Source organism: Manis javanica, chromosome 8 (genome assembly GCF_040802235.1).
Source record: "Manis javanica isolate MJ-LG chromosome 8, MJ_LKY, whole genome shotgun sequence".
Taxonomy (NCBI): Eukaryota; Metazoa; Chordata; class Mammalia; order Pholidota; family Manidae; genus Manis; species Manis javanica.
The window spans coordinates 37,403,788-37,429,271 of NC_133163.1; the positions used below are offsets into that span (position 1 = coordinate 37,403,788).

The 25,484-nt window shown below is 34.2% G+C and overlaps 1 protein-coding gene across 1 annotated transcript in view; it reads left to right on the forward strand.

Moving 5' to 3' along the window:
• The window catches only part of KCNH5 (potassium voltage-gated channel subfamily H member 5), a 320,361-nt gene that overhangs the window by 18,917 nt on the left and 275,960 nt on the right, over positions 1–25,484 (forward strand). The window contains exons 2-4 of the mRNA XM_037006649.2: positions 8,315–8,438; positions 19,184–19,290; positions 23,282–23,410. Of these exons, the coding sequence (XP_036862544.1) occupies positions 8,315–8,438; positions 19,184–19,290; positions 23,282–23,410 (360 nt within the window). The remainder of the gene's footprint in view (positions 1–8,314; positions 8,439–19,183; positions 19,291–23,281; positions 23,411–25,484) is intronic.

The window sequence follows — 25,484 nt, forward strand, 5'->3', positions numbered from 1 at the left end:
ATGTAGGGTCTTTCCTTGTACATGTATATTAATCATGTCATGACACAATTAGGGATAAAATGACAACTGTTGATTAGTGCTGTGAGGAAGAGTATGTCATATCTAAAGTTATTAGGGATGACCCTGTCAGAAGGTCAGGGAAAGATTCACTGTCAGGACAATTGAGTTAAGCTCTAAATAAATGTAGGTGTCAGCCAGATGCAGAGGGAAAGGACTGATGTTTAGGCAGAGAGAATGGCAATTCAGAAGGTCCTACAGTGGGAGAGAACTTGAAGAATATATGAAAAATCAGTATGGCTGTCATACTCAGGGCAAGGGGCAGAAAGGTGAGACCTGAGACTTGACAGACATTGAGTCATTATAGGCCATGGAAAGAATTTGGGCATTCTGAGATCCATGATAAGCTACTGATGGGTGTTAAAGCAGGGAGGGGACATGATCCACTTTGAATTTTATAAAGACCTGTCTGGCTTCAGTGTGGACAATCTATTGAAGGAATCTATTGACGGCTATTGGAATGGTCTAGGGAAGAGATGGAAGCTTGGAGTTAGGAAATTATAGTCAGAATCCAGAGAAATGAAGTGATTTTTAAAAAGTTGTAGCAGTTAAAATGAAAAAGATTTGGTGATGGATTGAATATGTAGGGGTAATGAGAGGGATGTTGAAAGATGCCTCTCAGTTTACGGCTTACGTAATTGGGCAGATGGTGGTCCCATTTTCTAAGACAGGAAATCCTGGAAAAGAGCATGATTTGGGGTGAATGAAAGATTATGGACATGTTCTACTGAGGTATATTTAAAATATCTAAGAGAAGAGATTTACCTTGGATATCAAGACCTAGAGTTTATAGAAGAGGTTTGGTTTGGAGATATAAAATTAGGAGTTACTGACTACAGAGAAAGGTGAAAGCATAAAAGGAACTCATGGGGAGGAACTCTAGGATGAATTTGATGGATAAAGAATGTTGAGCTTGCAGAGGAAATGGAGGGCTGTCCAGACAAACAGGGGAATGTTGTTCTATGAAAGCTAAGGTTTGCACAGTTTTTAAGGAGAGAGTGGTTACCAGTGTTTTTGAATTGTCAAGTGAGATGAGTAAAAAGTGTTCTTTGGATTTGGTGACACGGAGAGGTTGTTAGTGATCTTGGCTGTCTTGGAGTGGTGATGACAGAAGCTAGATAAGAGTAGTGGAGTGAATAGGAGTGAGGAGATGGAGCCAGGGAGAACAGACGACTTTCATGGAATGTTGTCCAGGCAAGGGTTGGAGACAGATAGGGCGGTAGCCAGATGGGGGTGTGGGCTGAGTGGTACTCAGTGAATGTGTCACAGAGAAGGAAGAGTTAGTTCTTAAAGGTTTTGATGGGTAGAGGGGTGGAGGGAAAGTCTTACCAGTGGATAGTGGGCATCACGACTGAGTATATTTTGGGCCCAGAATGAGGAAGCTGACCTCACTGCCGTAGTATGGCCATTAGGAGTAGTTAGGAATACATTTGTATAGGTAGGGAAGGTGAGGCTGCATTTCAGAGGTTTTTTGTCTGGGAGAGGATTTGATGATGTAAACAGCTGTGAGTCTTGATGTGGATGAAGGGTAGTAGGAAGAAGGCAGGGCTTCAGGGAGGCAAATGAACATTAGTCTGAGAATCAGGATGAGTTGAGGCAGGGAGACCATTTGGCAGTGTGGACCGTCACAGTTACCTAGTCACGAAGCAGGGACATATGGATTACAGAGGGTAAACTGACTAGGAGCTGGCCTGGGTTAAGAGGGGAAAGAAGTTAATTTTTGATGATCATATTATTATGATTTATAATTGATGCTATACATAAATGAAAATAACATTTATAGATGAATTTATACTTTATGAAGTACAAATGAAGCATTCTTGTGGGAATAAGCTCATTTTAATCTCTTACTCTAACCACCCTGGGTACCAAGGAAAGAGAGTTTTACCATATCAGCTTCACAGCTAAAGTTCAGCTCAAATGCCACTCTTTTCCTAAAACTTCTGAATCTCTGGTCCTTTGCTCTTCTTGTGTTTTCTTTTAAATTTGAGGCATAGCTTATGTGTGGCAAAATATACATATCATAAGTATACAGTACATTAAATGTATATTCCTATGTAACTTATCTGAGATACAGATCAATGACCTTCCCCAGAAAGTTCCTTTTGCCTCTTTGCTGTCAGTTGTCCTACCATCATCCCCTTCAGATATCATTGTTCTGGTCCATATTACCATAGATTGGCCTTACCTGTATTTAAACTTTATATGAAAGAAATCAGTTTCTGGTTTCTTTCAATCATCATAATGTTTTTCAGATTCATCCATGTTGTTGCATGTATAAGTAGTGTGTTCCCTTTTAGAGCTGAGTAGTGTTTCTTGTATTACTGTATCACAACTATTAATCCATTCTCGTATTTGTATTGTTTTAAATTTTTTGGCTACTATGAATGAATCTGATATGAACATTTTTCTGTAAATCTTTTTGTTAACATATGTTTTTACTTCATTTGAGTAAATGTCTAGGAGTGAAATTTCTGTGTCACAGGAATTTGAATATTTCTATGAAAAAGTTGGATATTTAACTTTACGAGAAACTATTTTCCAAAGTGATGATAGCATTTTATATTTTCACTAGCGTTTATGAAGAATTTCAGTTCCACATTCTCATCAACAGTTTGTATTGTTAGACTTCATAACCACTCTAGTGGTTGAATAGTAATATACCATTGTGTTTATAGTTTGTGTTTCCCTGATGCATGATCGTGGTGAGCATCTTGTGCAAACTGGCCATTGTATATCTTTGGTGAAATGACTCTTCATGCCATTTGCCCATCTTCTTGGTCATTTGTCCTTTTTTAAGAATTTTTTTTTGTACATTCTGGTTAGGAGTTCTTTCTCAGACATGTGTATTGTGAATATTTTCTCTCTGTGGATTTCTTTTTCATTTTCTTGACAGTGTCCTTGAATGGGCAGTTGATTTTAATTTTGATGATGTCTATCAACCTTTGATTTTATGATAATTGGTATATGAATCTTATCTAAGAAATGTTTGCTTTCTCCAAGTTGCAAAGATTTGTTCCTATGTTTTCTTTTTAGTTTTTATTTTTGTATTTAGGTCTGTGACCCATTTAAAATTATTTTTGTGTGTGTGGTGTGAGGTAGGCATCATGGTTCAATTTTTGCTCATCTGGATATTCATTTGTTTTAGTACAATTCATTGAAAAGATTGTATCAATTAAACTGCCTTGGAATCTTTGCAAAAAATCATTTAAATATTTATGTACACATCTATTTCTAAATTCTTAATCTGTTTCATTGATCTATTTGTCTTCATTCCAATTTCATACCATCTTAATTACTGTAATTGTATATTTCTCCTACTTGGTTTTTCTTTTTTGATTTTATTTTGGATTATTTTAGGTAATTTGTATTTCTACAAACATTATATGATTCTTTTGTCAATTACTTCAAAAAAGCCTATTGGTATTTTCTTTGAAATTACTTGAATCCATAGATCAGTTTGTAGAACACTGACATCATAAACATTTTCAGTCTTTCAATTCATGTGCATGTATAGTTTTTGATTTATTTAGGTGTTCTTTAGCTTAACTAAGCAAGTTTTTTGGTTTCCATTCTAGAGATCTTACTTGTCTTTTGGTAAAGTATTTTATATTTTTTCATATTCCAAGTGAAATTGTTTTTCATTTTCAGTTGTTTAATGCTAGTATAGAAACAAAATTGACTTTTATATTTGACTTAATATCCTGCAACCTTGCTAAATTCACTTATTTATTTTAAATGTTCCTTTGAATATTCCTTAGGATTTTCTATGCAAACAATTATGCCAACTGCATACAGAAAAATTTTACATCTCCCTTTCTAATTTTTCTATCTTCTGTGTTTTTCTTTGTTTTGTTTGGTTCCCCCTTCTCTTTTTTTCCTGCCTTATTTCACTAGTTGGACCTCCAATAAAATGTTTTAAATATAAGGATTGAGAATACGTGTTCTTGACTTTTTCTCTGCCCTTAGGGGGAAAGTATTCAGTATTTTATCTTTAAGAATGATCATTAACTAAAGGTTCTTTAGTAGCTGTCTTCTATCAGCTTGAAGTAGTTTCATTCTACTCCTAGTTTACTCAGAGATTTTAATCATGAATGAGTATGTATTTTGTCAAATGCTTTTTTCTCCATCTATTGAGATATAATCAGACAGCTTTTTTCTTTTATTCTGTTGATGTGAGGATTACACTGATTGATTTCATAATGATAAATCAACCTTACATTCATGAGATAAACCCTACTTAGTCATAATCTATTTTCTTATATATATCTTGCTGGATTCTATTTGGCAATATTTTCTTCTGGATTTTCAGCTACATCTATAAGATCTATTGGTCAGAAATTCTTTTTGACAGCACTTGTCAGATTTTGGTATTATGATAATGCTGACCTCATAAAACAAGATGTTTCTTCATCTATTTTTCTGATAGAGTCTTTATAATATTTGTGTAAGGTTTTGTTTAAAATTTTTAAAGAATTTACTGAGCCTGGAGCCATCTGGGCCTTTGGTTTTCATTAATAGATATTAAGCTATTCAGATTTCCCAATACTTTCTATGCCAGTTACTGTAAGTTGTGGTTTTTTTTCAGAAATTTTGTTTATTTCATAAAAGTTATAAAACTTACTGGAAAAAAATTGTTTACACTATCCCTTTATTAACATACCTAGTAATGTCTCTTCCTTCATTCCAGATGTTGGTAACTTGTGTTTTCACTCTGTTTTTCTTTGTCAGTTTTATTAGAAGTTTATCATTTTTATTAATTTTTCCAAAGAACCAACTTTTTACTTGTTGAGGTTCACTCTTTTTAAAATATTTTCTGTTTCTTTGACTTGCATTCTGATATTTATTTATTTCTTCCTTACTAAATTTGAATATAATAGCTATTATTTTTCTAGTTTCATCATATAACAGCTTAGATCATTAATTTTAAACCTGTCATTTAAAAAATATTTATCACTTAAAATGAGAAATAAGTCCCTGAGTTACTTGATAGTGTTGATATTATTAAATTATTCTTTATCTTCAATCATTTTGTTGTCTGGTTCTGCCAGTTAAGGTGAGGGGGGTTAAAATCTCCCATTATTTTTGTGAAAGTGTTTAATTCTCCTTTTTGTTATGTCACTTTTTTTCTTCATGTATTTTGTAGTTCTTTCATTTCTTTCATAGTATTTAGGAGGATTATGTATTCTTACTTGACCCTTTTATTGTTATTAAATGCCCTCTTTATCTCTATTACCCCTTGCTTTCAAGACTACTTTATTTTGTATTAATATGGCCATACTTACTTTCTAATGCACAGTGGTTGTAGTTTATTTTCCCTAACATTCACTTTTAACTTGTCTATTTCTTTATATTTCCCTTGGCTCTCTTAAAACAGTAGATTATCAGTTTATTTTCTTTGTTTTAAAGTAACTGTTTGAAAATTTTCTATCTTTTAATTATTGTGTTTATTCCATTTACATTTAATGTAATGCTTGATATGGTTGGATTTAGGGATACCATCCTGTGTTTTATTTTCTATTTGTCCCATCTGTTGTTTGTTTTTCCATTTTAGATTATTTTTTGGGAGAGGGGGAGTTATTATTATTTATTAATTATTATTTTTAATGCTTCTTTTTTTCTTTTGGCTGAAATACTTATGACATTTATTTTAGTGTGATTCTGCTGGCAGTGAATTCCCCTAGCTTTTGTTTCTGAATATGTCCTTATTTTGTCTTTAATTTTGAAGGGTATCTTTGCTTTATATAAAAATCCAGGTTGATGAATATTTTCCTCTTAATATTTTAAAAATGTTGTTCCATTGTTTTTCTGGCCTCTGTTTTTCATGATTTGTGTGCTGTAATTATTATCTTTCCATAGTCCCCTCAAAACACATAAATAATGTGTCTTTTTTGTTTGGATGTTTAAAAATTTTTTTTCCTTATTTTTTATATCAGCAGTTTCATTGTCCTACTGTGATATTGTTTGTGTTTATCTTGCTTGAGGTTTACTGAGCTATAAGATCTGTGGGTTATTTTCCATGCTGTTTGAAAAATTTTAGCCATCACTTATCCAAATAATATTTGTGTCCTATTCTGTCTTTTTCCCCCCATACTCTACATATATTTTACACTGCTTGATATTGTGCCATAGGACATCTTTTCAATCTTTTCCTGTTTTTACTTCAGTTTGTAATAATTTGCATTGATATGTTTTTAAATTATCCTTTTTCTTTTAGTGTTTCATCTGTTAAACCTTTCCAATACATTTATTTCAGAGATTATATTGTTTATTTCTATGTTCCCATATCAAACTCTCTTTCTATTGCCTATATTTTCCCTTGATTATTGCTGTTTTCTGTTTCTTTGCATACCTAATAATTTTTAAGTGTGTATTGGACACGGCATTGATACATTGCAGAGATTTTGATTTCGTTATTTTCCTCTGAAAAGATCATTTTATTTTAACAGTTAAATTACTTGTGGATCACTTTGATCATGATTTCATAGTATTTTCTTAATTTATTTTCTACAGTTTTTGCTTAGTCCCAGGTCATAGCGCTTTATCCTGGGAATTGTTTATTACTCTTAAAGCATGGCCTTCTATGGCTTAAATGGAAAGCTTGAGGTGTTTACCATGCTTCTCTAACCTGACAGGACTTGAACTCCAAAATTTGTATTTTAGCTTTGGGGAGCTGTTGAAATTTCTGCCTACTTCTTTAACCTTCTAGTCATTGCTATACTAGATGGGTTCCTTGTAATCTCATCCTTTGCATGCACAATTTTGGGTTACAGAGAAGGATTTGAGGTAGATTTATATAGAGGTTTATGGCTCCATATGTTAAAGGATCTTCCCCTCAACTTCAAGCTGCTCTGGCGGCTCTGAACTGTGATCTTTAACTCTTTAGCACCATAAGGCTTTTCTGCTTGAACTGTTATTACCCATGAATTGTACAAACTGGGAAGTGCTCTCAGGGGAGTGAACAGTTAAATGAATATCTCACCTAATATACTCCCTTTTTTCAAGGGTTTGCCTTTTCCAGTTTCTGTCTACTTTTGGTTGTTTTTTAGTGCCTTGAAACAGATTATCTTCCTTCATTTTGAACAGTGCTGCTTGATTTATGATCTATTTTGCTAAATTATAATTGGTTGTGTATTTTTTTCTTACTATGCAAGTTTTTTGAGAGTCAAGCATATGTTTTATTGATCTTTACTAGCTAATTGTCTGGCTCAGATTGGTACCTTTTACTTATCAGCTACTTAGTAAATGTTGAATTCCGTTGTTATTTTTATGGAAGACCAACTGTGAGTCAAGATTTAAACTTTAAGTCTCCTATCCATAAGTTAGTTTATCTTTTTAGTACACTACTCTGAATATGAGTTTGAAGGGGATTTTTAGGGAGATATTTTGGGTCTTTTGAAGTATAGTATTTAAAAATTTTTTATTCTTTTTAAATATTTATTTTAATTTTTTAATTTTTATATTTTAATATTATTTTAACTTTAACTCATTTTAATGTTAACACATTCATTATATGATCTATAAAATTGCTGAACTTGCTAACTAAAACTATTGGATTTCCAATCAAGGCTGTTACAAAATATATTATTTTTTGTATTAATTTTTATACCTAAAGGAAAAACTAATTCTCCATGCAAAATAGACTAGAGATGTTTCTTTTATTTAGAATAATGATAGTTTCCAAATTCTGTGTAGCATGTGGTTGAAAATAATATCTTTGAATAATTCTATGTTTAAAAAGGACTCTTCAATGTTATTTTAAATTAGTTTCTCAAGGTGAATCTAATAGACAAAGAATTTGTCCCATCATGTCAAAATTACAGTAATAGAATTTTGAAGGAGTGATCCAAATTTGCCTCTGTTATTAACTTTAGTAGTCTCAATTTGTGGAGAAGTGTCTATTTCCCTCATCTTACTAAATTACTGTTTTTAGGTGTAACTATTAAACTCATTAACTTTGATTATTAATCATACTTTGTTTTCATAGCTTAAAGTATAGTTGAATACAAAGAGGTATTATGAACTGGCTTCTTTTCAGTAGATTTTTTGTTTGTATGCAAATCTTGTACTTATTGCAAATCTTATTTGGTGAGCATGCTAAAATAAATCAGTCAATTTCAAGGATAGTTTCTATTGTTTATTTAACCATAACAAACCATAGTTGCATTTGTCTACCTATGAATTTGTCTTTATGTTTATTTGAAAGAAGCACATTGTTAAATGAAGTTAAGAAACTTCCTTTTTCTTCTTTCTTTAGAATCGAGTTTCTTACTGGGAAATGCTCAGATTGTGGATTGGCCTGTAGTTTATAGTAATGACGGTTTTTGCAAACTCTCTGGGTATCATCGAGCTGACGTCATGCAGAAAAGCAGCACTTGCAGGTTGGTAATAATTGAACAACTCAGTAATCTTTTCTGAAATTTAACTAAATGCTGAATATGGCTTAAAGGCTTAAATTTATAGTAGTCTTTCCTTAGCCACGGTTTCACTTTCTTGTGGTTTCCGTTACTCAGGGTCAACTGCAGTCTGGAAGCAGGTGATCGATCGATCCTCTTCGTGACATATATTCCAAAGGTCAATAGTAGCCTAATGCCACATCACAATGATTTTACCACGTTCACCTCACATCATCTCATCCCATAAGCACTTTATCATCACACATCATCACAGGAAGGGTGAATACAGTAAAATTACAGTACAGTACAGTAAAATATTTTGAAAGAGAGACCACATTTACTTAAATTTAATTACAGTATAATGTTATAATTGTTCTATTTTTGTTTTTAATTTCTTATCATACCTAATTTGTGAATTAAACTTAATCATCAGTATGTATGTATAAGAAAAAATGTAGTATATGCTATCTGTGGTTTTCGGCATCTACTGGGAGTCTTGGAACATATTCCCATGGAAAATGGGGATTGCTATCTTAGATTCACTGTTGATACTGTAATATATTCTAAGAAATATATATTTGTTTCTTTTACCTGTTTCCTGGCAAAGAGCTCCTAAAACCCTTGGAATTTCTTATGGTAAGAGCAGGAAAGTTATCTTTTGTTATGTTTATGATCACTTTTGGAAAACCCTTAGATAACAAAGGGCAACCAACCACCTGTTCAGAGGGTTGAAACTCTGAGGATCCCACCCCCAACCTCCAGGGAGGGAAACCAGCCGAAAGTTGAGTCAGTCGCCAATGGCCAATGATTTAATCAATCACAACGATGTAAAGAAGCCTCTATAAATACCCCCAAAAGGTAGGGTTCAGAGAGCTTCTGGGTTAGTGAACTTGCAGAGATGCTGGGAGAGATGTGCCTGGAGAGGGCATGGAAGCCCTGTACCCTTTCTCCATTAATACCTTGTTCCATGAATCTCTTTCATATGGCTCTTCCTTTTATAATAAGCTCGTGGTCTAGTAAGTGAAATGTTCTTTGAGCTCTGTGAGCTTTTCAGCAAATTAATCAAACCCAAGGAGGAGGTCATGGGAACTTCCAGTTTGCAGCCAGTGGGTCAGAATCTGTATAGGTAACAACCTGGGCTGGTCACTGTTGCCTGAAGTGCAGAGTGGAGGGAGGGGAGGTGTGGGCAGTCTTTAAGATGCTGTCTTTGGGCAAATAGTGTTTGGACTGAGTCGAATTGTAGAACATCCAGTTGGTGTTCTAAGAATTGCTTGTTTTTGGTATGGGGACCTTCTCCCACACAGGAATTGGTATCAGAACCTACTTATTCACATATAAAAATTATAGGTTAAAAATTAGAGTATGAAGGAGACTAAATTGTTAATGCAAATATATATAGTTAAGAGTCATTGGTGAGAATTTTTGCAAAAAGATTTTTGCCTATCTGTGAATTTATTAATTCATTCAATAACTGTTTTTTGATCAACTACTAGGAACCACAATCTATTCTAGATGCCAAGTGATTAAAGCGTCAGTACTAATTGAGCTGCTAAAACTGTCTTGAACAAAGTAAACATTCCCCAACCAAGTAGGACATAGTTTGGGAACATTTAAAGAACATCAAAATAAAGTTCTTAACATCCTGTGTAAATCACGTGTATTTTGTATTGTTGGTACATTCTTCCATTGCTATTTTGTTTGGCTTATGTAAAACAGAATCTGGCATTTATATTATTTATAACCATACTTTTTAAAATGTGCCATATCTGTGAATTTAAAGAGAGTATTTTGAAAAAGATCATAAAAAAGAAAAGGAAATTCTATATAAGGAACCAATTTGGAGTCAAAAACTTTTTACAATATTTCAGTAAGGCCAGATGGGATGTTTCTTCCTTGAGTTACTTTCTCTTTAAAAGTCTCACTTAACTAGGCACTGAAATTATGTTATTTTAAAATTACAGGAGATCTGAATTATTTTCCACTCTAAGTCCTTTGTTTTTCAAGGGAGAAAAACTAAGGTAGAGTTATGTAAAGAACTTGCCTAGGGAAACACAGTGATTTATTTATTTGTTTTCTACCCATTTATGCTGAGAAACATTATGTGTATATACAAATATATGTATTCTGCATCTTCATGGAGGCCAGGGAATTCATATTATACCAGTGCATCTAAACCTGACTACTTACAGGAATCCCTTAGAGAGGTTTTGCAAAACACAGATTCCTAGGTCTCCCCTCAAATATGTTGAATCACAATCACCTTAGGTGGGTAGGTGGGGGTGGGAATCAGGTATTTTTAACCAACAGCTCAGATGATTCTGATGCTTAGCTAGGTTTGAGAAATTATCTGTTCAGACCTCTTCTTCCTTCACTTAACCCTCCCCCAGGGTTCTTGTTTTTTTCTCTACTAAAGTCATTCTCACATTCAGTTTTCACTCTCAGGTCAGAAATTGGTAAATGAGAGTGATGAAAAATGGTGGCCCCTTACTGAGAAACTCCTTTTGGTAACACTGGTGCCTTTGTGCCTTTTAGTCCTTTGGGGGTATATTGGCTCTTGGGCTAGCACTGTCACTAAGCCACGTGTCTAAGTTCTGGGAGGTTAAGATCTGTACTGAACAGCTCTGCTCCTTTATGTCTCAGCAGGGTGTAGGTGAGGAATAGATAAGGTTTATGGTTGGCCTTACCTGGGGACCCAAGGTGTGTAGAGAGTTGCAGGGAATGTAGACACTCCCTTAGCTATTTCCTCTTTTTGGACTTCGGGCATCCTATCATCATGCCATGTCTGTTTCAGATGCCGTTTTCCACCTGATGGTATTTATGATTCCCTTCACCAGACGTGCTTTTCTTCCTCTGACTTCCTGTGGGTCATCATTTGGCCTCAGTATCTGGTCTTAAACTAGCTTCCCTTTACCCTTGGGTTTTCTTTGCTATTGCTTTTGTTGTCATTTTTGAGAAGTAATGCTTTTCATGCCTGGATATATTATAAAGTCCTGCTCCCATCTCTTCTTGCTTCCAGCTATCTGTCTCCATTTATAGCCCATTTTCTTTGATGTGTGCAGTTTGTCCTACAAAAGGGTTCATTAAAAAACAATGGCATGTTATATATTAGCATATTTTCTGCCCTAAACTTGCTCTCTCCCCTCCTGCCACCTGTGCTAGGTTATAAATGCCTTGAATGTAGGGATCCCATCTTTTCCCTTTTTGTGTGTACTTCAGGACACAGCTCAGTGTTTTGTGTCAGTATTTGTTGAATTAGATAGTCCTGCTTTGTCATAAACCCTAACCTAGGTTCCACATGCTTCTGTAGAACATGTCTTTATTTATTGTATTTCATCCCAAGTGTTACAGATTTGAGGTGGGTGAGAGCAGAAAGCTTTGGATTATGTTACACTTTTTCACTGTGGGAAAAAGTCACCCCCTTGAACTGTTTTTCACTGTTATTAGAGACAGTATTTTCAAAATGATAATATTCTTAATATAAACAAATTGTACAAAACACCCAGTGTGTTTTGCTAACCTAAAAATTGCAGCATTTAATGCATTCACAGAGCAATGAAGGCTAACATTTGATATGAGGAAATGATATTTGAGCTCCGTTTTGTTTTTTTAGATACATGGTTTATTTTAATGGACTTCTAAACTTCATCCCTTTTAAAAATTAAACTACACCCATTGTATTTTTACTGCAGCATTTTTTAGAAGAATGAAGACCTGGAAATAATCAGAATGTCTACTACTATGTTTGTTAAAAGATATGACAAAACTCTAATTTTCTAAATCATAGGTTGAAAGGATAATGACACTGGAAGAAGCTAACAACATATTATTAAGTAAAAAAATCAACTGACCAAAGAAAAACCCATTTACAGTTCAGTATCTTGATCATATTGTGTCATGATTCCAAATGTTTTACATACAGCTTTTTTCCATTTCCAGTAAAAGATCTACAGCGACTTTGAATACTATGCAGAAGGAGACAAAGGGAAGAATGAAGAAAGTTATGTACACATTTGGAAATACAGTGTTAAAGCTGTACAGTTTTGGTAGAGTTTTGGAATCACTGAAATCCAATTAAATATGTAGATAAATAATTTGATGCTGAGGCTAGCCTTGTAAATAATTAAAAGAGTTTTATTGATTATGTATATAATGACAAGTTTTAGACATGTAACAATAAGAAACTGCATATCAGTGAGCATCAGTTTGTGAGGAAAAAATATGACACTTCGTATATTGAGAAAAAGAATCATCTTTATATACAACTTGCATTAGTAGATTAAAGTCAATAGGATTAAGTAATACCTGTATAAAGATAACATGCTGTACTTTAAACATTCAAATATGAATTATTTAATGAGAAAATGAAACAAATATTAATTTGTGATTTTTACAGATTCAAGAAGCTAGATTTAGTTGTTTCCTCTTTCCTTCTTTGTCCTTCCCAATCCTTCTCTCATTAGACCAGGTGCACAGCATCAAATTAAATACACTTTTTGGTTTGTTCCAATATTATCATTGCGGCCTCTCTGGGAAGAGTCCCTGTTTTGTTTTATTTCTTTCCCTCTTTATTCCACCCCCTTACTCTTCCATAGTTGTTCATTATAGGGTGTTTATGACTTTTTAATCTGTCTTCTATTTATTAAATATGTATAGTCTTGAAATGGTCTTGCTTTGTGTATGTATGTTTTTAAGACTATGTAATTCCTACTGTGCAGTAAAATTCGTGGTTTCTTACTCTTTTCACCAAACATTATGTTTTTGAGATTTTTTTATGTTGCTATATGATAATTTATTTCATTATGTCTGACTGTTGTATAGTGGTCCAGTATCTTCCCAGCCTTCTATTTGATTTATCTATTCTACTAGTTATGAACTTCCAACTTCTGATACTTTGCTGCAATCACTTGGAAATAGATATGTTTGTACACATCTTATTGTGGCCCTGTGTGAGAAATTGTCTGTCTCTATGTCCAGAAATAGGACTGCTGGCTAACAGAATGCAGTTAGCCCTTGAACAGTGTGGGACTAGAGGTGCCAACCCACATTGCAGTCAGAAGTTTTGACTCTCTGAAAACTTCACTTCTTACAGCCTTCTCTTGACTGGTAGCCTTACCGATAACAGAAATAGTTAACATGTATTTTGTCTGTTATAAGTATTACATACTGTATTTGTACAATAAAGAGAAAAGAAAATGTTTTTTCGAATTGTTGCAAATAGCCAAAAAATTTTCCAGTGTATTTATTGAAAAAAACGTGTATAAGTAGACCCACACAGTTCAAATCAGTGTTGTTCAAGGGTCAACTGTATATATATATATATATATATATATATATATATATATATATATATACAGAATTTCTAAATTAACTGCTATCAAATTGCTGTTCAGAGTTGTCTTCTGTTTCTGCTCTCAGCAGCCATAAGGGAGGGTTGTAGTTTTCCTATGTTCTTATTATACTTAATAGTAGTATCTAAATTTCTATTTAGAAAAATCTGTGTGTGCTATATACTATCTCATTTTTATTTTAGCTAAAATAAAAAAATATTCTTATATGACACTTAAACTTCAAATCTAGTTAATTTTATTATCTAATAACTGCATTTTCAAGGCTTTGAACTGTTCTACTATTTACTGAAGGACACAAAAACATTCATGTTTAAAGGAGATTGTCAGATTTGGGGGAACAGCATTCAAAAACATCTGATCTTATCTCATGACCCCCCAGGAAACCCTGTCATTCAAGACATACTATCAAGGTTGGGTAGAAACCACTTGAGGATTTCACCTTTGATTAACTTGAGACATTACAGAGCCTGTTCTGCATTTTTTTCAGAGGGGTGAAAAGAGCAATCATATAAGTAGGGGACATTGTGGTAGATAGATGTTTCAAATACATTATTTTCTGGAAGGCTCATTCATAATCTTTTACCCAAGCCATCAAATTAGACAGTGAAGCAATTAAGAGACACTTTATTGGTCACAAGTAGTTTTATTAACACAGGATTATCTCAGCCAAAAAGAGCACATTACATATGATGGATGTCAACGTCAGTCAATGTGGTTCTGTTTGGCTGAGGGCTGTGTTTCATGCAATGACCCTGAGAGAAAGTGTTGGAAGGCAGAGGTATTTCAGCAATATCACACTCCAAAGGTTAGAGGTGTCCAGTGCGATCACTAGTTTCCCTTAATTACATGTCATCAATCTACCATTTATGACTCTCTCTAAATCCCTTTAACCTCGTGTAAATTAATGGGTCGTGAAACCTCTTGGTTATGATCCATTATATAAAATAATGCTTTGATTTATTCCAAAATTACCTCTTACAATTTTGAAAGCTTTGTTATTTGTTTCTAAATTCTCCTCACTTTCTCTCTCATGCTTCATATTTTTTGATCCTTCAACTGCAGATCTCAGCCCATCATTGTATTAACTTTTGCTATGATTTTATTCTTGTGGTTGATTGGGAAGTGGAGACCACATTTACCAAACTGCATGATGCCAATCTGTGGGGTTTCTGTGATGAACCATTCACTAGGCTGTGAATTATAGTCCATAGTTAATGTTATCCTTTACTTGTGGTGGCTGAAAGTTTGTGGTGGTTTAGTCCAGGAACATTGTTGACCATTAGCGGATTAAGACAGACTGGCAGAACTCATGATTAGGTTACATTTCGTTTCAGTTTCTAAGGTTCCTTTCTCCCTTGAAAGTCTGTCAACATGATAGCCATCCTTACTGGTTAGTATCATAATGCAGCTTGTTTGTGAGATTTTCATGACTGAACAGGGGATCCAAGAAAAATTAAATCCTGCTATAAATCAAAGCCACCTGTTCTTAGACATTTGCTAGGACAGAGCATACATGAAAGATATATTGCCAAATGCCCAGGCAAGCTGGACATAGCCCAGGGCAGGCCTCCAGAAAACTACTCCCTTACTCCCAAGACCAAATGTTACCAACTACTTAGCTGTGTGGCAAGTGGCTGTATTATCTAGGAGCAGGCACTGGGTGAGTTTATGTTTTAGCTTCACGGGATCATAAAGACAGAAACACAAAATTATGTGTGTATCCCTGCAAGACACAGTGCCTTGCCCCTTAGCAAGCATGGCTCAACCCCTGTACTATAATTGTAGACCAAGGCAGTAGTGGAGTTTGGGATGAGTTGGTTGCGGGGGAGGGAATTCTTCCAACCCCACCCATAAGAAGCATTCCAGTAATAAGTAAGCCCTTGTGTAGAACATTATAATTTGCAACATCGTGTGCATTATCCTTTTAATCCTCACTGAGTTATATTGACATTATCACCATTTTACTGATAAGGAAATTTAGAGTCGGAGAGATTATAGGCATCGCCCATGATACGGTTTGTAAATGGTCCTCCAAGTGCAGTGGTCCTCTGTGATATCATGACTGCTGAATATTATAGCAGAGATAGATCGCTTCTGTGTATTTAATTTTATTTTCTTTCTGATAAAATGACTGCATTTGTAGGAAGTCATTTATAATTGCCGAAGGGGAGCTTGGTGTTCTGTCTAGCAGAGTGATTTGAAATCCTGTAATTTTTAAAATATTCCCCTATATAGTCCTGAAGATTATTCAATAGGGGACACAAAAACTGTGTAAAATTAGTATGGAGATATATAGTTTCTAAAGCCTGCTGATTATAATTTCTGAATCTCAGTTCCTTTCAAATCCCATTAACCATTCAAAGACTGCATCGGGCTTTATCTGTAGAGGGTCAGGCTGCCAGGCTGTGGGAAACCTGGATAAACACATTCGACACTTATGTGTAAAAATGCCATGGAAATAAACAAAGCGCCATATGTGTAGAGTGCCTGGAAGCATTAATTTAGTAGTCAGTATGGTTTGCACAACTTTGGATAGAAATACTTTCATAGTTTCAATTAACCTCTAGAACACTTGTTTTGGAAGGATTGATAATATATTTCAGACATTCCTTATAGTCCATTTAAAAATATATTTTATTATTTAACTGTTGCATTTTACCACTTCTGTGTTCTGTCACTGGAAATATGTGGTTTGATAAACTTTATGAGTGAAACAGTGTAAGAAGTAAAAGACTATTTTAAAGAAGTAATCAGAATGTAATGATCTGGGATGATTTCTTAAAGTACTTCTATTTTCTTAGGATAAGTGATTTTAGTATTGGGAGGGCTAAACTAATGAAGAATATATTACAGAATTTTTAGAGTTTATTTGAAAAATTCCTTGTTTTCATCTCCAGAATTTTAGCTAAATCAGGCTTGTGTTGTGTTTCTTAAGTGGTATTATGTAATCATCAATTTCCAACAGTGTTTTTTAATTTGAGTTGTAACTTATTTTTTAACCCAATTAGAGTTACTTCTTTACAATTTGTTATTCCTAGTTGCTTGTTATATTATAGGTGCTTTCTTTTTTTTTTTAATGCTTTTCTATCAACCAATTGTGAATAATGTATTTTAATTTATTGAACCGTAGAACTCTGATATTTTGCAACAGGAGTAAAATAGCTTTTCTTTTCTTTTTTTTAAGACCCCAAACAGCTTGCTTAACTTCTCTCTTAATATGTTCTATTTATTAAAGAGTCTTTAGATTAAAGATAACAGTAAAAGAAACCTTGGTTAAATAAAAAGTTTAATCTGTTTGTAAAAAATATTACCAATATTAAACTAGTGTTTTATTTTTTGGTGAGAAAGAGGGTGACTTTATGCTCTTTAACTGAGAAATACTAATTTAACTGTAATGCCTTCAAGAGATTTTCATAAAACTCACTTGAGCTGAAATTCAGGCTTTGTCAAGAATAGTGGCTTTTTAATGCCACCTTACAGGTAGGCTCTGAAGCTGTATGTGTTAGTCTAGCTGTGGGATATGGAAATAGAGTCTGTCATTTTATTCTGAGATTCTCTTGCTTATTTTACTATTATAATAACAATGGAAATTTTTCTCTTTTGTAGAAGAAATACTGTAATTAAAAATGCAGACTGCAGATTGGGCAATCTTGGTCAACTTCACCTACTTCCTTTCATTTCATGGTTTCTAGAATTCTAGTTGCTTAAGTTAGTGTTACCATAAGGTGGGCCCTTACTGTGTAATTTCTAGTGGTGATGTGGCATTTCTATTCAGTCCTGCTAATTCTGCTGGATATTGCTAACAAACTATGCTTTTCATGTTGTAAATTTTCTAGATTGATACATTCAGGGTCAGATTTCTCATGAGGATAATGAATCTTCACCTTCAGAGGCCCTCCCTTGAGTGGATGTCTTTTAAGGCTCTGTGCCTAATTTTGTTTTATAATTTTGTATTCTTTTCCTTAAGTGAGCCCCTAAAATTATATAAGCTTCAGGCCCTACCACAGTTGGATTTGCCTCTTGCCAATATGCTAATTTAATAAAAACTGGGAGAAAAATAATAACAAAGACATACTTGAGCCTTCAAAAACTTACCCAAGATGTCTAGCAGTGCTGCATATTCTTTCCTGGTGGAAGAAATGATCTAGACAATTATACTATTGAGTTGTACTTTATCTAAAGCCAGAAGCCCAACTGATGATTGTAAAAACTTCAAGAATAGAGTTTTAGAGGCTTGTGGTCCTTGACTGAGTTCTTTTTTGTAGATTATCAGAGTTCTGGTGAAGTTCCTTTAGAAAAATATTAAACTTCAAATATTATAAAAAAGTAATAAAAAATTTTCAGACATTAGGAAATTTTTGTGGGATGTAAAACTCACTCTTTTTGTTTTACGTATTCTGCTAGCCATGGTAATAGTGTATGCCTCCTTCAATTTGTCACCTTGATTTTCTTTCCATTAGCTACATTTGTACGTATATTAAGAAATCCTCATAAATGATAATGCCAGTGAATATATGGAGTCTTCACATTTCACTGTAGTATTGGAGCCTAAAAAAACCATGCATGCTGAAACCGTGTAATGCAATCTTAATACTCAATGGAAAAAATTATGATTGTTCTATGACTTAGCAATACCAGCAAAACATTAAAAAAGCTCTTGCTGTTGGTAATAGAAGCAGGGAAATGATAGTAATAGTAAAACTAATATCTATTTAGTACATTGTGATTTAGAACATTAGAAACATTGAAAATTTAAAAATTTCTTTGTAAAAAATCGTCACAAGTCACTTGAACAATACTTTCCTTCTCTTGTATAACTTGATAGGTAGAGAACCTTTTTTTCTCTTAGCAAATGGTTATACTCCTTTATAAGTTTAAATCAGCTTCAACTATTTTATCTTTCTACTTTCACTACTGTGAACTATCTCCTATGGCTCCTATAATGTGACTTTTTTTTTTACTGGCATCACGTCCTCTGGGAAACCTTGATCCTTTTGGTCAAAATCATGTTCCTGATTTATGCTGATAAGTTCACCCTCATTAAATTCCTCTGGCTGCATCAAGAGTCTCTCAAATGTCAGCAGTGTCAACATTCCCACAATCATGTATTTCTCCTATAACTTTATTTTTAATTTGAATGTCACTTCCAGCATTATCATTTTTCATATCATTGTGGTGCTTTAGTCTTTGATGGCTAATTCCTGCTTTTGATTTTGCATTTTTGTAAAATGTCATGTGGGTTCATCATTGAGAGACAAGGAGGCAACTCAAGTACATGTATTTTGTAACCAAATTTGAATACTTAAATACAACCATATGGTTTTATGTAGCATTTGAAAAGCAACACAAAACTGAAACGAATTGTTTGTTTTTTCCCCCCAGTTTTATGTATGGGGAGTTGACTGATAAGAAGACCGTTGAGAAAGTCAGGCAGACTTTTGACAACTACGAGTCAAACTGCTTTGAAGTTCTTTTGTACAAGAAAAACAGTAGGTATCGAAATTATCCATAAGCTGTGCCAACTCTTATTAATGTTATGTTTTGGGAAAAACTAGTTGATCTTTAGTGTACAGAGAATATAAAACTTTGTTCCTTCTCTTGGCTGGGGCAAGGGGTGATGGTAAAATTAGATAACAAATTAACAAATGATTCTACTTATGAAGAGTGACCTTTTGAGTAATGTAAGAAGAATATGGTGTATTTTAAATGATTTTGTGTGTGTGTGTGTGTATGTATGTTGGAACAAAATGTTTTGTAATTAATGCTCATGGTAAAGATCCTGTGGTTACATGACAGCTAAAAATGACAGAGAAATTCATTCATTTTTTCTTATGGTTAAAGGAAAAGGATATTTGTATCACTGGGTATGTGTGGTTACTTTTCTACATGTACACAGATAACACGTGAATATATGTTATCTACTTGAGATCGGTCTGTACTAGTATGGCCTTTTGTTAGACTCAGACTGTTTTGCGAGGAAGGCTGGTGGTACTTTCCAAACAGGCCATTCACAACTGGTGAATTTGTATTGATTGTTGTGAGCTGTTCTCTGGAATGGAATTTGTGAGTGGTCAGTTGTCCATTATATAATCATATAGGATCTCATGATATGGACTCTCTGTGGAGGAAAAAAAACCAACCAAAGAAAAAACCCAATTAGTACACTGATTAGCCAAGTCTATTGTCTAATTTGTTTTCTTGGATTAGTCACCTACTTTTCTTTCTTTTTATTGCTTTCCCAAATTACTTTCTCTTTTTTTTTAATGAATAGTTACTTTGTAAGATGAGTCAATTTATTTAGTGTTAATGATAAGTGATAGCTAGCCAATTATTATCTTTAGTGGAAATTGATGGTTACTAAATTTTTTCCCCTGTTTCTACAGGAAACACTTATTTCATGTTCAGTATTATTGGATTTTATGGAGCATAATTTCTCCTTTCCATTTTATCTCAAGCATTTATTCTCTGTGGAATTTTTGGAATTGAATTTAGGTTTCTATTTTTTTTTTTACTAGACCATCAAAGAATAACAACAGTCATAGGCATTTATTCACAGGAGCGTTCATGGTAAGGGGAGCATTAGTCTTTAATGGTTTTACCTAAGGAATACCATATCATTTTATCTTTCATTTTAGAATCAAGACTGAAGAGGTTTATTTCTGTTTGAAGTCATAGCCAAATGCCTATCTCTTTTCACCTAGAAAACAAAACACTGTGAATGATTAACTCCTTCCTCTGCAAGAGAAAAGTCAGGCTCTAGGAGTTTTCTGGGTCTTTCTCACCAGGTCCAAAATATATACTGATAATTCGAAGCAGACCCATATGCCAAAACTCCCTGTCATTTTCATATGACACAAGGGTTTTTATCCCTTGAATGACTTAGATATGTACCCTGAGTTTAGCAAATAATTTAAGTATATTCCATATTACTGAGGTCATTTCACTTTTATATTTAAGCAGAACACACAAATCTTTGATTTTGAAGTATCAAGGCTAAGTCCATAGTTTCTGATTTTCTTAAAAATACCTTTGTGGAAATTCTGTTTTGTTTATATCCCTTATAATCAACTTAGCAATAACCTGAATTTTACATTTCCAAAAGTTTCCTTCTGAGGTGGCCTAGGTATTTTGCTTTATTTTAATGATTTAAAATAATTGTCTGGTTTTTGTTTAGGCCGGTCTGGTTCTTTTCAGATAAGTATCTATGTATGTGTAGAAGGTGTCTGCTTACAGCACGTAGGAGACCCAGCCCACAGTGCTATAGAATAAAGCTCCTGTCTAGTCGGTGTGGTGTCTGCATTGAGTTTTTTGTTTTTTTTCTTTCTTTAATATGAAGGATAGATGTTATCCATGTATTTTAATGGAGTTCTAGTATACTTAAAAGCAGTTTAAAAAGCCTTGTAAACTGTTAGCTGAAGGCTTTTGAACATCAACTGATGAAAGTCTGTTCTTGTGACTTTTTTTATGTTAGATAGAAAAATTCATATGTCTGTAGAAAACTGTGGGAAATGCTTGAATGCCAAGTCCTCCCAACACTTCCATTAAGTAATTAGGGTAAACACCATTTTGCAAATGGGAGATTAAGGCATCTGACTTAACATGTGACATGATTGACATTTCATTTTGTAGCTTCTACTCTTTAGGTACATTGCTCTGATTAGCAGGAGGCTATGCCGACTGGAGAGAAACAGCAGCTCTAGGATGATGATTTAAATGGGTCTCTCTGTCTACCAAAAGGCACAACTATGATCGCTTGGGCCAGGGTACTGCCCGAATTTTCAGCAGCAACAGGCCTCTCTGCCTAACCTGCCCAGACTTCTGGCTCCTCTGAACCCCAACACCAGAATATGGAAATTTCACCAGCCACTCAGCAAATACTCAGTCTGCTTGGGGAAGTCTTACCTTACAGTTCAACTTGAAAAAAATCTACCTTGGTATCTGAAAGCAGTTTTAAAAATAGCCCTGACTCTATGCCAAAATTTGAAAAGTTGCTGTTTTCATAGGAAGGTACAAAATGTAACATCATTTCTTTCTGTTCAGATTTTTAACAGGTCCTGGAAAACGACTTACTTTTAATGCCCTTTTCTCTGTTTATGACCCTGCTGCCTTAAGCTCACTGTGTTGGAACAGCCATAGGCTACGTGTCTGCTAGCATCTGGGTCTGGTGATTTGTAAAACTGTACATCACTCACAGTTCCTAGACACACTGTCTAAAATAAGAAGCAGAAAATAAAGAACAAGCCTCTCCGGCAGAGAGTGTGACTGTTTCTGAGACCCCTGTCTCATCCTGTAATCATTTTGGAAAGGGTTGTGTTCTTCTGTAGGCCCCTTGGAGTTACAAAGGGCTTGGTTGTCAGAACTGAATATTCCCATAGAAATCTCCTCAAATTCTCTGACTTCTTGAACCCAGTAATTGTCACTTCATCTTGTTTAAATGGCAAGTTCCCCTTTGAGGTGACATTATTACCTGACTTTTTTGGGCCACGTGTATGGAGGTGCTTCTTATTTGGTTTTCATTGGAAACCATTAGCAGGCTATCAACTCTTACCTAGAGACTGTTAATAGCTGCACATTTCACTCCCTAAATCCCAAACCTAACAAAAGCCTTTATGTCTTTAAGATAGAATGTTTGAAGAGGCGTTACTGCACTATGGCTTGGAGAGAACATGGTGGAAAATGTGTCTTTTTGATTGTGATGAAGTATGCCTTCAGTGTTTTATCATTTAACAGATAATTTCTCCTCTGAAAGCATTTCTTGTTCTTCAGATATTTATGATTTGACATTATGCTGGTTTCTGATTTGTCCAAATCCTAAGCCTTGAATGCTTTGAAACTCTTCTCTGGAGTCTGCAGGAGCCATTGTTTGAAGAACATGGCAACAAATCCAGCATTATGCTTTGAGTGAGGGAGATAGGAAGCAGTGGCTCATGAAGACACCTGAGAGTTTTGGGGTCTGGGGACACATCTTTTATTTAAGGATACCTTAAAAGCTTCAAGTAGAGCTGTGAATATACCAGGCATCCAGTGTTGCTGGTGTCTTCTCTCTCTCTCTCTGATAGGGATGTGCAGTCAAAGCCACAGAGCTGTATTGTAAGTCTGTCTGATCCACGGGAAAGCCTTGAGATAGAAATAGCATTTCAGGTGTTTCCTCAAGAGCAATACCTATCAGAGCATCAGGTATTGCTGTTGAAGTCAACTGGAAACACTTGTCAAAGTGATGAGAGAGGCATGTGAGAGGGTCACACTTGGTGAATCTCTGGAAGGAAGTTGGTGAGAGCAGCGGTGGGGCAGGGACCCGGGCGATGCTGCGGTTATGTAAGTGGTGAGACTCTGTGCTCCTGCACTGTTAAATGACACCTTGTGCTTTACTTTTGAATTTTCATATTTTGGGTTGAAAAATGTTTGTTAATTTTTGAATAATTGATGGTTGATACAGAATTAAAGCTATGTTGCATCCATTGTCCTTTCTCTGTTTTACAGGAACCCCTGTTTGGTTTTATATGCAAATTGCACCAATAAGAAATGAACATGAAAAGGTGGTCTTGTTCCTATGTACTTTCAAGGATATTACATTGTTCAAACAGCCAATAGAGGATGATTCAACAAAAGGTAATTTTCAAAGGAATCACCACACTTAAGAATTAGGCTGTCACTTAAATATGTTATTATTATTATTTTAGCAAAATCCTTGGTTGAACTGGAAACCAAAATTTTACTCTTGTAGCACTTCTTTTGCTTTACATTCATGCTAACAATTGTCGAGAATCAGTTTTATTCAATCATATTATTTGATGGAAATAGCATGGCTATCAAAAATTGAAGTAATAGTTGGTTTACTTAAATCATAATAACAGGAATTGAGATAAGACTCAAGGAAGAAATAAAGCATTATTGATTTAGAATCAATACAATGGGAGTTTCAAAAACTTCTACCAGGGTGAGCTGTAGAAACAGAGTGTAACCCCCTGTGGAATGGTTTGAGTGAAGTCCTGTAAGAGCACAGTTGATTAGTTGATTGAATTTTGTTGAATTGATTGCAGTTTGATTAGTTACTGTCCATTCTCTATTTATTCATCTATAGATTCTCTTGGGTAGATGTTGCTAGATTATGTGAAGAATAATTTTGTTATCAAGAGATTAGCTGGCAAAATTGAAGTATCCTAATGGAGTCTGATTAACTATAATATCTGAGAGACTACTATAGAAAACAGTAGTCAGTGACATGTGCTTTTGCCCCCTTTTCTGTGTTAATTTACTCATATTTATTTCCAATTATGTTTAAATTAAAAACTAGTATCACATAAATGAAGATTTCAAATACCCTTAGAAGAAGTTTATATGAAATGTTATTTTTAATAATCTCTTAGGGGACAAAAATGAAATCTTCCTCTTTGCATTTGACAAACATTGCCTTTTCTTACTTCTTTAAAAAATGACCCAGAAGCTTTACTCTTTCCAACTGTAACCATAATTATAGAAAACATTGCATTAGGTTTATTCCTTTCATATGAACTCACATGTATTATATCTGCTTGATTTCTGGTTTATCATCAAATTGTAAGAGGAAAACTTTACAATGTGCAAGCCGTTTAAAGTATGCCATAGAACAATTGATTTGTGAAGGCTTCTGAAAGTATGTGTATTGAATCATCTTCTGGAAGATCAAACAGGGTATTCGGTTTTGGACCCATACTTCCTGTCTTTCTTCTACCTTTACTCATAGACCCATTGTCTGGGAAGTTGAAGATAAACTTAAATACTATTTTAAAAATAGAATAGTCTTCTAAAAGTATTTAGGTTTAGTGTTCTAAAATTCAAGATGCTCCATCCAATAGCAGAATATGTGCTTTTCTCAAGCTTACAAGGAACATTTACCAAATAGATCCATGTTCTAGCTATAAACACACCTTGACAAATTTAAAAGAAGAGAAATCTTGAAAAGTCTGTTCTTAGACCACAATGGAATTAAGCTAGGAATCAGTAACAGAAAGATAGTTAGAAAATCCCCAAATATTTGGAAATGAACAGATTTCTAAATAGCCCAGGGGTCCAAGAAGCCTTAAGATAAATTAAGAAAATATTTTGAACTACATGTAAATGAAAATACAACTTATCAACTTTGTGGGATGCAGCAAAAGCGCTGCTTAGAGGGAAACACATAACATTCAATGCATATGTGAGAAAAGAAGAAATATATTAAATTAATAACCTAAGCTTCTACCTTAGGAAGATTGAGAAGAGCAATGAAAGCCAAAGCAAGTAAGACAAGAAATAATAAACCTTAGAGCAGAAATCAGTGAAATAGAAATCAGAAAAACATTAGAGAAAATCACTGCAACCCAAAGCTGGTTCTTTGAAAAGATCATAAAGTTAAACCTCTAGCCAGGCTAATCAAGAAAAAAAGGGCAAAAATTACCAATATTAGAAGTTAAAGAAGGACCATCACAACTCATCCATGGACATTATTATAAAGGAATAATTTGAACAACTCTACAGTCAAAGGATTAGGTCCTTGAAAGACACAAACTGCCAGAACTCACCATAGGAGAAATAGATAACCTGAGTCATCATATATCAGCCTATATTAAATACATTTAATCAATAATTAATAAACTTCTAAAGCAAGGGAATACCTGGTGCAAATGAGTTCTTTGGTGAATCCAGTCTCTTCCAGAAAACAGAA